The sequence below is a fragment of the Eulemur rufifrons genome, chromosome 20 (genome assembly GCF_041146395.1).
Source record: "Eulemur rufifrons isolate Redbay chromosome 20, OSU_ERuf_1, whole genome shotgun sequence".
Lineage (NCBI taxonomy): Eukaryota > Metazoa > Chordata > Mammalia > Primates > Lemuridae > Eulemur > Eulemur rufifrons.
Window position 1 is genome coordinate 7,215,505 of NC_091002.1, and position 12,155 is coordinate 7,227,659.

General features: G+C 46.5%; 1 protein-coding gene across 1 annotated transcript in view; it reads left to right on the top strand.

The window, feature by feature from the left end:
* Positions 1-9,723: 9,723 nt before the first annotated feature.
* The window catches only part of HTT (huntingtin), a 152,674-nt gene continuing 150,242 nt past the window's right edge, over positions 9,724-12,155 (top strand). Inside the window, exon 1 of the mRNA XM_069496156.1 lies at positions 9,724-9,947. Coding sequence (XP_069352257.1) covers positions 9,724-9,947 — 224 coding nt within the window. The remainder of the gene's footprint in view (positions 9,948-12,155) is intronic.

The window sequence follows — 12,155 nt, forward strand, 5'->3', positions numbered from 1 at the left end:
ACGCCTGTAATCCTAGGACTTTGGGAGGCCAAGGTGGGAGGATTACTTGAGCTCAGGAGTTCAAGACCAGCCTGAGCAAGAGCGAGACCCTGTCTCTACTAAAAAATAGAAAAAATTAACTGGGCATGGTGGTGTGCGCCTATCGTCCCAGTTACTCAGGAGGCTGAGGCAGGGGGATCACTTGAGCCCAGGAGTTGAGTCCAGCCTGGGCAACATAGTGAGATTTCATCTCTAAAAAAACCAACAATGAAAACATCTATATATCTAAATATATGAGATACAACTAAAAATAGTGTTCAAGGGGAAATTTATACCTTATAATTATATCAACAAAAATAAAAGTCTGAAAATAAACTAATTCAGCCGCTAACTCAAAAGGATAGAAAAATAACAACAACAACAAAATGTTTTGGGCCAGGTACAATGGCTCATGCCTGTCATCTCAGCACTTTGGCAGGAAGCCAACGCAGGAAGATCACTTGAGCCCAGGAGTTCAAGACCAGCCTGGGCAACATAGTGAAACCTCATCTCTACAAAAGATTTTAAAAAACTAAAATCTGTGTGTGGTGTAGTGCTCACTTTGGAGGCTGAGGGGGAGAGGACCCACTTGAGCCCAGGAGTTCGAGGCTACAGTGAGCCCTGGTCACACCATTCTGCTCCAGACTGGGTACAGAGTGAGAGTGAGATGCTATTTCTAAAAAAAAAAGGAAAACAGAGGAAGACATTAATGATAAAACAGAAATTAATGGCTATAAAACAAAAACTATAACAAGTAATAAAGAAGTTTGTTCTCAAAATCAAAATAAATATCTAACCTAATTAAGAAAAAGGGAGAAAATACAAATACACAAAAATTAATTATAAGAGGAGAAAAATCACATGAAGAAGGAACTAAAGATAAAGATTGTACAACTTCATGAAAATAAACATAAAACCTGGACAAAATTCATTTCTAGGAAAATATGATTTATCAAAATTAACCACAAGTGAAACAGAAAGCCTAAACAGACTAATTTCAAGAGAAAAAGTTGTCAAAGAGCTACTCTTCAAAAAAAAAAAAAAACACCAGGCTCAGACGATTTGACATGAGAATGTTCACATACCTTGAAGAGCAAACAATTTGAATGGGATTTAAATGTTCTAGAGCCTAGAAAAAGAAAACTTCCCAATGCTTTTTATAAAGCAAGTATAAATTGCTTTGATACCAAAATCTTATAAAGATCTTATACAAAAACTTCACATCAACCTCCTTTTTTTTTGAGACAGTCTTACTAATCTCTTTTATGAATAACTAATGCAAAAACCCTTAATAAAATATTATGAAACAGAATCCAACAACACATTAAAAATATTGCATCATAATGCAGTGGGGTTTATTTCATTAATGCATGAATGGTTCAATACTAGGAAATTTAGTAACATAAATCATGTGAATAGATCCAAAGAAAAAATAAAAGATAATTTTCACAGATGCTGTAAAAAAGGCATTGTACCAAATTCAACACACGTTTTTTATATAATCAATAAAATAAATCAATTACTACTTCTTTTTTTTTTTTTTTTTGAGACAGAGTCTCACTTTGTTGCCCGGGCTAGAGTGAGTGCCATGGCGTCAGCCTAGCTCACAGCAACCTCAAACTCCTGGGCTCAAGCGAGCCTACTGCCTCAGCCTCCCGAGTAGCTGGGACTACAGGCATGCGCCACCATACCCGGCTAATTTTTTCTATATATATTTTTAGTTGTCCATATAATTTCTTTCTATTTTTAGTAGAGACGGGGTCTCGCTCTTGCTCAGGCTGGTCTCGAACTCCTGACCTTGAGCGATCCACCCGCCTCGGCCTCCCAGAGTGCTAGGATTACAGGCGTGAGCCACCGCGCCCGGCCTCAATTACTACTTCTTTAGCATGATAAAATATATTTATCAGCCCAGAAGGCAACATTTTACCTGATGAGGGTATAGCCTGGAGGCATTCATGTAAAATCAGGAATAGGTGGATGGCCATTCTCAACATTATATTTAATACAGATGCTCCTCGATTTATTATGGGGTTACATCCTGATGAACATTGACGATATCCTAAGTGGAAAATGCATTTAATACACCTAACCTACCAAACATCATAGTTGAGCCTCACCTGTCATAGAGATGCTCAGAATGCTTACATTAGCCTACAGTTGGCAAAATTATCTAGCAGTGCAGTATATCAGTTGTTTACTCCCATGATCTAGTGGCTGACTGGGAGCTGCCACTGCCCAGCATCGCAAAAGTATCCTACCACATATGGCTAACCTGGGAAAAGATCAAAATGCAAAATTCAAAGTACTGTTTCTACTCAATGCATATCACTTTTGCACCATCACATAGTCTAAAGATCTTAAATCAAACCATCACAAGTTGGGGACTGTCTGAATGTATAGGAAGAATTTCCATGTACATTAATGATGGGCTATAGAATACAGATCTACCATCCTAATGAAAATAATTAATAAAGCTACACAAATATAAACATAAACAGAGTAAGCAGCTTTCAGGGCTGAAAGCAAGGGGAGGGTGGGAACTTAGAGAGATGAGCCAAACACCAGCGCTGCTTCTGCTCTGGGGATATTTGCTGATTTGGACAAGAAACCGGAAAGGCTGAGCTAAGAATAGCAGAGATAAAATCTCAGAGATAAAATCTTTTGAGAATAGCAGAATAAAAACCAAATCCGGAGCATGCCATGATTGGGGTCCAGACAATTCACTCTCCACTTTGGGGTCCAGCGCACCCGAGAATAAGAGTGACCTGGAACTAAAACAGCTCTCAAATATGGATGGCTCTCTGGAAACATAGCAAGTTCCTCCGTAGCAACCACATCGAGTTCCCCAAAACAGGAACTTGGATTAAGATGGCCTCGGACTTCTAGTATCCCCAGGAGCCCAGCATCACAAAGAAAAATCATCTCTGGAAGAAGATAATACCTTAAGCTTCAAATTACGTCTATAATAATTTTCAAATACAATGTCAGTATGCAAAGATAACCAGGAACATGAGATGAGGCCATATGAATGGGAATTAGCAGAAACTTCAGACATCAGAAACATACTCCCAGAGCTCTAGATAATGAGATACAGACTCTTTTTTTTTTTTTTTTTTTTTTTTTTTTGAGACAGAGTCTCGCTCTGTTGCCCGGGCTAGAGTGAGTGCCATGGCGTCAGCCTAGCTCACAGCAACCTCAAACTCCTGGGCTTACACGATCCTACTGCCTCAGCCTCCCGAGTAGCTGGGACTACAGGCATACACCACCATGCCCGGCTAATTTTTTCTATATATATATTTTAGTTGGCCAGATAATTTCTTTCTATTTTTAGTAGAGACGGGGTCTCGCTCTTGCTCAGGCTGGTCTCGAACTCCTGACCTTGAGCGATCCACCCGCCTCGGCCTCCCAGAGTGCTAGGATTACAGGCGTGAGCCACCGCGCCCGGCCGAGATACAGACTCTTAAACAACTATGCTACTATGTTTAAGGAGAAAATTTGCAAAACTTGAAAGTTTTGGCAGGAAACTAGAAACTATAAAAAGTGACAGCATACGTTAGAAAGAGTCACTATAAATTCTAGTCATGAGAATTGTGAAATTCCAGAACTTAATGGTAAAGTAAGGGTTTAACAGCAGAATAGAAACAGCCAAAGAGAGAACTAGTAAAATACATCATATAAAACTATCCAGAATAAAGCACTGAGAGGCAAAAGAATGGAAAATACAGAAGAAAGGATATGGTGAGAGGACCTAATAAACATTTATTTGGAGTACCAGGAAGAGAGAGAGGGAGAATGGAACAGAAGCAGTGTTTCAAGAGACAGTGAGGTTTCAAAGCTGATGAAAGACATCAATACACAAATTCAAAACCCAGTGAATTTCTAGCAGATTAAATGAAAGGAAATCCATACTGTTATACCAAGTCCAAGTAATGACAAACACTATGAACACACGGGACAGGCATAAAACGGATTTAATGGGGAAACTTAGAAGGCAGAGAGTCATCTGATGGAGGTGCCTTGTCTCTGAAGCTCCTGTCATCCCATGGGAGTTGTCAGTGCCAGGTCTGGCTGGTCACACGATAGGTCGTGCACCAGGAGAGGGATCTTGCTCCTTGTCATTCTGGATATTTGCACAGAAATTGGAAGGGAACAGGGAACACCTGGCCAATCATGTAGGGAGATTTCAGGCTGTGGGGAATGGCTTTGCTGGTGAAAGAAATATCCTGATCTCAGATATTTTTCACCAACGGATATCTGCATTCTAGAACTTCCAGAACTGGTATCAGCAGGACTTGAGCTCTTGCTGCTGGGCCAGCCTGTTAGATTACTGTTAACAAGCAGATATGTCTCTCCTTATATACCCAGACAAATCACTCTGAAACTACAGAAAACGAAAGTCAAATTCTTAAAAGCAGCCAGATTAAAAAAAGACATGTTACTTTCAAAGGAGCAGCCATGAAATTGACAGCTGACTTCTTAACAGCAAGAATTAAAAGCAGAAAACAGTGCAGTCCAGACCTGCAATCTGGTGAAAGAATATAGCTGCCAACTTTGAATTCTATGCCCAACCAAAAATCCATTAAGAATAACGGCAAAATAGAGACTTTTTTTGATAAACTGAAATGGAAAGATTTCAGCAATACGTCATCCACTGTCAGAGAAATTCTAAAGGGTGTTTCCTAGGCAGAAGAAAATGACCCTAGATGGCAGATCAGAGATTCGAGAAAGAATGAAGAGTGATAAAAATGATAAATATGAGGGCCAATTTAAATAAAAGCTGACTGTTCCACAATTATTGTGTCTATGTCTTTTGCAATATGTGCATGTGTATATATAATACCCTCTAAATTGGGAGGAACCATGAACAGCATTTACGTGTTGTACGTTCCCTGCATGATGAGGGAGAGAGAGCACATGTATTGATTAATGTTAGAGTCTGGTACCTGGAGGATGGATGTTGCCATTTCTAGGGTGACCACTGAAAGAAAACAGTGTATACATTTCAAACTAACAGAGTTTCAAAAATAAGACTTAAATGAACCAAAAAACAGGCAAGAAAGGAGTGAAAAGGCAACAAAGGACTAGTGGGAAATACACAAACCATCTAGTAGATGGAAGAAACTCAAATATATCAATCATTACAGATAATATAATTGAAGTGAAAAAAGAAATTGTCAGGCTAGGCGTGTGTGGAGGTACAGTCCACATAGGAAGCTCTGAACCAGAACCAGAGACACGTGAAACCTAAATAATCAGGAAAGGTGGAGGAGAGGCCATGCCCACCTCCTGCCCTTCTGGCCTCAGCCATCACACTAGACAAGGCTTCTGTTGCAGCTGGGCCCTGCACTCTTCACTAGTTCATGGATTCCTTCTCCAGGAAGGTTCCTGCCCATTTCATTTTCACACCTGCTCCTCTCTCAGCCCCCTCAGGGGCAGGCCTGGGTGCCATCAAACTGCCCTTTCTGCTCTCATGAGCTGTTGGGTCGCTTATCTTGTTCCCTCCCGGGTCTGCTTCACGGTTCCTTCTTTTTCCAGCCTTTCCCCACCAGAGTACACTCCCCCTGGCCTTGGTGTGCACCCCATATGGCGGGAGAGTTGAGTGGATTTAAATATGTCCCCTCTTCCTCATGAGGACCAGTTACAAATGTGTTGCTAGGGTTTCATTTTTAGCTCACCACCCATACCTATTCTTTCATTAAAAAATTTCCCCCTGAATAGTACACGTTCACTGCTGAAAATGTGAAAAATACAGAAAAGCACAAAGAGTAAGATATAAATCACCCTTAATTTCTTTGCCTAGAGAGAGTCAGTGTTATAACTTGGTGACTAGGTCCCATTATAATCTTTTTTCTATGTATGTGTGTGTTTTCTTTTTCTTAAAAAAAGGGAAGTGGGGGTTATCATGCTCCACACAGTAGTGTAATCTGCTGATGGAGTGTAAACCTCATGAGTCACACATGCTCGTCTGGGACAGGATTCTAATGACCACATATGGCTCAATCATGATTCATTTAACTGATCTCCTTCTGCTCAGCATTTATACTTTTTCCATTTTTTTGGTCCTAAATGTTGCTGTAATAAATGATTATTTATCACATACACCTGATTGTTTTCAGAGGATAAATTACTGGAGGTGTCTTTGCTGTTCAGGGACTGTAACCATTTTTAAGGCTTTAGAGACACTGTGCCAAATTGACCACTGCGTTCATCTTTAATTACTCTTTTGGGACTATGCCAAACTTTTCTGTGAATTCTAAAAAATTTGCTTCTTGATATTCCCTTTCTACAAGTCTTTCTTATTAGATTTCCTGTCAGGATTATAGACTTTCTTCTCGCCATGGCTGAAGCAGTTATAATCTGTTGTGGCCATTTATGGTCCCAGTGACCCATACCCTCCCTGGTCTGGTTAGAATTTGGTTTAGGGCCATATATAACCCAAAGTCACCATGATTCAGACAAAATAAAAGTACATTTCTCTCTTACAGATGAAAGAAGTCCAGATATGGACAGGCCAGGCTGATATGACAGCTCTACCCAGTCATCTGGGCCTCTGCTCCTTCTACCTCCCTTACCCCAGAATGTGGCTTTTATACTCATGACCCAAAATAGCTGCTCACGCACCAACCAACACATCCCTTTTCAAGTAGCAGGAAAAAGGTGCCCCTTCCTTTTAAGGAGACTTTCTAGAAGTAATACTCATTACTTCTGCTTGTATCTCATTGGCCATAACTTATTTAGTCATATGGCCATAGCTAACTTGAAAGGAAGGATGGGAAATGTAGTCTTCTAGCTAAGTGGCAAATTGCTCAGATAACAATCGAGGTTTTTCTACTGGTGAGCCTCCTGAAAACAACAAAAACAAAAATTAAGGTCTTATTATTAAAGAGGAATGTCAGGCCGGGAGCGATGGTTCACACCTGTAATCCCAGCACTTTGGGAGGCTGAGGCTGGAGGATTGCTTGAGGCCAGGAGTTTGAGACCAGCCTGGGCGACATAGTGACACCCTGTCTCTACAAATAACAGAAAAATTAGCTGGGCATGGTGGTGCATGCCTGTAGTCGCAGCTACTGGAGAGGCAAGGCGGGAGAAAGGCTTGAGCCCACAAGCTAAAGGCTGCAGTGAGCTATGATGATGCCATGGCACTCCAGCCTGAGCAACAGAGTGTGACTCTGTCTCCAAAAAAAAAAAAAGAAGGTCAGAGTGGCTGTCAGGATACAACCATGTTACTTATTGTTTATTACTTATTGTTATGGGATGAATTGTGTCCACTCAAAATTCATATGTTGAGCTCTAACCCCCAGGACCTCAGAATGTGTCTATTTGGAGCGAGGTTCTTTAAAGAGGTAATTAAGGTAAAACGAGGTCACTAGAGTGGGCCTTAATACAGCATGACTGGTGTCCTTAGAAGAGATTAGGACAGACCCACACAGAGGGTTGACCACGTGCAGACACAGGGAGAAGACGGCCAACTGCAACCCAAGGAGAGAGGCCTCAGAAGAAACCAACCCTGCCAACAACTTAATCTGGGACTTCTAGCCTCCAGGCCCACAAGATCAATTTCTATTGTTTAAGCCACAAAGTCTGTGGTACTTAGTTACAGCAGCTCAAGCAAACTAATACAGTTATCTGTTGATGTGTTACAAATCACCACAACACATGATGGCTTAACCCACCTTTATGACTACACAGTTTCTGTGGGTCAGGAATCTGGGCACAGATCAACTGGGTCCTCTGCTCCCTGCCTCTGACTAGGGTGCAATCAAATACCCGCTACCTCCCACCTGAAAGCTGACCAGGGAAGGGTCTACACCCAAGCTTGGGTCTCTCCAGCATGGCAGCTTGCTTCATCAAAGTGTGTATGTAAGCCAAGAAGGCAATAGAGAGAGTGCCAGCATGACTGAAGTCACACCCTTTTGTGACCTGATCACGGAGTGACATTCCGTCACATTTGCTGCCTTATATTGGTCAGAGGCAAGCCACTAGGTGCAGCCCACACTCAAGGGGAGGGATCATACCAGGGCATAGATGCCAGGAGGAGGGAGTTACTGGGGCCATCTTACAAGTGTGTGGACCACAGCAATTGACAGCCTCGAGCCTGCCCTGTGCGAGATCCTGCACCTACCCAGCCCAGTGGACAAGGGCCTTTATTAACAACAGGGAATAAGAACTAAAGGCTGTTCCTCTGCTGTCCTTCTTGTGAGAAGGGGAGACAGCTGCCATCCCCTTGGGAACAATGCTGGGCCTCCCTTTACCTGACCTCTTTTTCGCAAGGGACAGGCTTTGAGAGAAAGTGGAGACATTGCTTGTGACCACAAAACAGGGGACTCTGAGTGGCAGGTGTGACCTGCCTTGAATCGGCTTTAATAGGTTTGTCATCACATGCATCACCCCCCTGGGCAGCTCTCTCTGGGGCCCACCCCACTCCCTGTGGGCTGGAGGTGATGGCAGGTGATGCCCCCACCATGTCTGACCACTCTGCTGCGCATCCCAGTGCCAGCCTGCACCCCTGGCCATGAGGAGGCCCCTACAGACCTTTGTTGAGCCGTTGCTGAACGGTGCCCTGTGGGGGGTCCCCCCACAGAGGCCAGAGGATAGTGCTCTCCTTAGGAGGGGCAATCATTCCCGTGGGGAATGTCTCTGAGCAAAGCTGGTTTTCGTGGCTCTAGCCACGGCCTAAGGTGGCAGGCTCTGACCACCAGAGCCTGCCCCAGACCTTCCTCCCTCCTTCGCAGCGGGGCTGCCCTGCAGGGGCCTCTGCTCGCTGGGAGTCGTCACCAATCATGCATTCTCTGTGTTCTGTGCAGGGGTTCACTCATGTTCCCTTTGCTCCAGCAAAACCCCCAACATGCTCCCCGCGGGGCTGTCGGGGTGAGCCCCTCCCCAAGGCCCGGCCAGCCTGGTGGACGAGCGTGCCCCGCGGGGATCTCCAGCTCCAAGCCCGATGCCGCTCTGCTGCGACTCCCGGCGTCCTGGGCCTTCCCCGTCGCTCTTAGCGTCGCTCTTCTCCTGCACCCCTCCCGTCTCCGCTCCTGCACCCCTCCATGTCCCTGCTCTTGCACCCCTTCCTGTCCCCGCTCATCTTCTCCCTGTCCGCTCTCACCCTCTCCCTGTCCCCACTCCTGCACCCCTCCCTGTCCCCCTCACTTCCTCCCTGTTCCTGCTCCTGCACCCCTCCCTGTCCCCGCTCACTCTCTCCCTGTCCCGCTCCTGCACTGCACCCCTCCCAGTCTGCGCTCAGCCCGTCTCAGTCCCCGCCTTTCGCCGTGCCCCGCCCCTCGCTGCCCAGCCCCTTCCCCAACCTCAACCGTCTCGCCCCGCCCCTTCCTGGTCCCGTCTCTCGCCCCGCCTCCTCCCGCCGAGCCCCGCGCCTTCACCCGGGAGGGGCGCTGCGATCTCAGCGGCCCCAGTGGCTCCGTGGGACAAACCTGCGGGGACGGGGGGCGGGCCCGCTCCTCGGCCGGCCATTGGCAGAGGCCGCCGCCTCGGGCTGTCAATTCCGCCGGCCCGGCGTAGCCCCGCCTCCGCCGCCGCAGCGTCGCGGGGCGCAGGGAGCCGCGGGGGCTGCCGGGCCGGGTCCAAGATGGCCGGGCGCCTCGGTTCGGCGTTTGCCCGTGGCCGCGCGCCCCATTCATTGCCCCGCTGCTGAGCGGTGCCGCAAGCCGGCCCAAGGACTCTAGGGGCTGCCCTCCGGGGCAGGAGGCCGCCATGGCGACCCTGGAAAAGCTGATGAAGGCCTTCGAGTCTCTCAAGTCCTTCCAGCAACAGCAACAGCAGCAGCAGCAGCCGCCGCCGCCGCCGCCGCCGCCTCAGCCTCCTCAGCCCTCGCCGCAGGCACAGCCGCCGCCGCCGCCGCCTCAGCCACAGCCGCCCCCGCCGCCGCCCCCGCCGCCGCCCGGCCCGGCGGTGGCTGAGGAACCGTTGCACCGACCGTGAGTTCGGGCTTGCTGCAGCTCCCTGCCCTGGCGGGCCCCAGCGACGGCGGGGGCGGCGGCGACGCGAACCCCGGGTCCCGCGGCCACAGGGGTGACCCCGCAGCCTAGCCCGGAAGGGGACACCCGCCTCTTCCTGCGGCAAGATCCCCTACCAACCCCGGTCCGCTCGCTTGGGTCTCCTCTCTCCTTCTGCGAGGGAGGCTGAGCCTCGCTCGTGCCTGTCCCGAATTCATCGAGGGGAGGCTCAGCCCGTCTTCTCGCCCTTCCCAGGATGCGGAGAGTTAGGGAGAGAACTTGTTTTTTTTATTTGCGAGAAACTGAGGCAGGAGGTGCTCTTAACTGTTAGGAAGAGAACTTGGAAGAGCCGAGACCGCGTCTCATTTGGCTGTTGCAGGGCCACTTCCCTTCCCTCTCCTAGTCTGTGACGGAGGAGGGCTGGGGGCGCAGGGCACCTCGAGAGGAGCCCTGGATTGGGGCTGGAGAGATGTGGGCTAGTGGATGACATAATGCTTTTAGGACGTCTCGGCAGGAGTGGTTGGCGGGGCGGGGGAGTGAGGACGCGTCCAATGGCAGATTCTTTTTCCAAGTGGCACTTTAAACAGCCTGTGACTTGAGACTCTTCCTGCATTCTCAAGGCATTTCATTTAGTTAATGATCGCAGTGGTAGTAACAAGATTTTAAACATCACCTAAGAGACCTGCTCAACTAAGCTCAAGTTGGTCTGCAGGAATTTGAGTTGTGGTTGCCAAGTAAGTGGTGAACTGCTTAGATGGAGATTATTAACAAGTGAGAAATAATAAAATTGACTTAAATATTAGGAGTTGGCTGGAGTTTATCACCTATTTTCTTTTGGAAATAAAACGATATATTGTTGAGAGGGAGGTTAATTGCGGGGTGGGGTGGGGCTGGAGGAGGGTGTACTTTTCACCTGTATTGCAGTCAAGCTTGGTAGTACGTGGGATGTCTGCAGGCTCCATGGACATCTCAGGTGTACCCAGTAAGATTCTGTTTGCTTCATTGCAGACATCCTGTTACTTTTTGGAAGCTGGGGTCTCTGCAGCTTGTGGTTGGGGGCAGTTTTTGAAACAGAAAAAGAGAGACCATTAATAACATCTAACAGGCCCCGGGGGCAGCTTCCCTGGAACTCTTTTCTAAGCCTTCAGCAGAGGTTAGGAAGTGCCCTGCTGCAGTTCAGGCCTTTCTCTCCCTGATCTGGATGTGTATAAGATGGCATTTGATAAGGGCAGTTTTCAGGAAGCAGCCCCTAAAAGAATCTTATTCTATTAAGACTGATTCATTTTTTAGTAATGTTTCTTGGTCTTTATGTTTCTGTTGTGATCCTTGCCTTGTCCTGAGCGTTTAATTAGGAAATGAGGATTTGGGGAGTAATGGCTTATTTGTTAGAATAAAACTTTTTCTTCTAAAAGGTGAAAAATAAATTTTTCTTCTAAAAGGTGAAAACCTGTTTGGATACTCAGAGGAATTTTTAAGCAATTTGATGTATTTCTGCAGCAGGTACTTTCTCATCATTCCAGAGTTTTATTGTAGTGCTACTCTAGGAGGTAGGTGTCATGGAAGCTCACGAATTGCTTGTATCTTGTGAAAACACTAAGCAGGGCTCTAGGTGAGAAGGAAGACCTTACTGCTGGGCTGCTTCAGACACTTGATCCTACTAAACAATATGCCTTCTCTTTCTTATGCTGATTTGACAGAATTTGAATTCACTTATCTTCAGAATATGGGTATCAAGAGATTTCCTTTGCCATCTTGACAAAGTAAATAGGTTTTGTTTCATTAAGGTAATGCATGATTGCCTTATTTTAAAAATTTAACCTATTATTTTTGCATAAGAACTATATTAACATTATGCTGGCCGCGCACAGTGGCTCACGCCTGTAATCCTAGCACTCTGGGAGGCCAAGGCTGGTGGATCATTTGAGCTCAGGAGTTTGAGACCAGCCTGAGCAAAAGTGAGACCCCGTCTCTACTAAAAAAAATAGAAAGAAATTAGCTGGACAACTAGAAATATATATAGAAAAAATTAGCCGGGCATGGTGGTGCATGCCTGTAGTCCCAGCTACTCGGGAGGCTGAGGCAGTAGGATCGCTTGAGCCCAGGAGTTTGAGGTTGCTGTGAGCTAGGCTGATGCCATGGCACTCACTCTAGCCCGGGCAACAGAGTGAGACTCTGTCTCAAAAAAAAAAA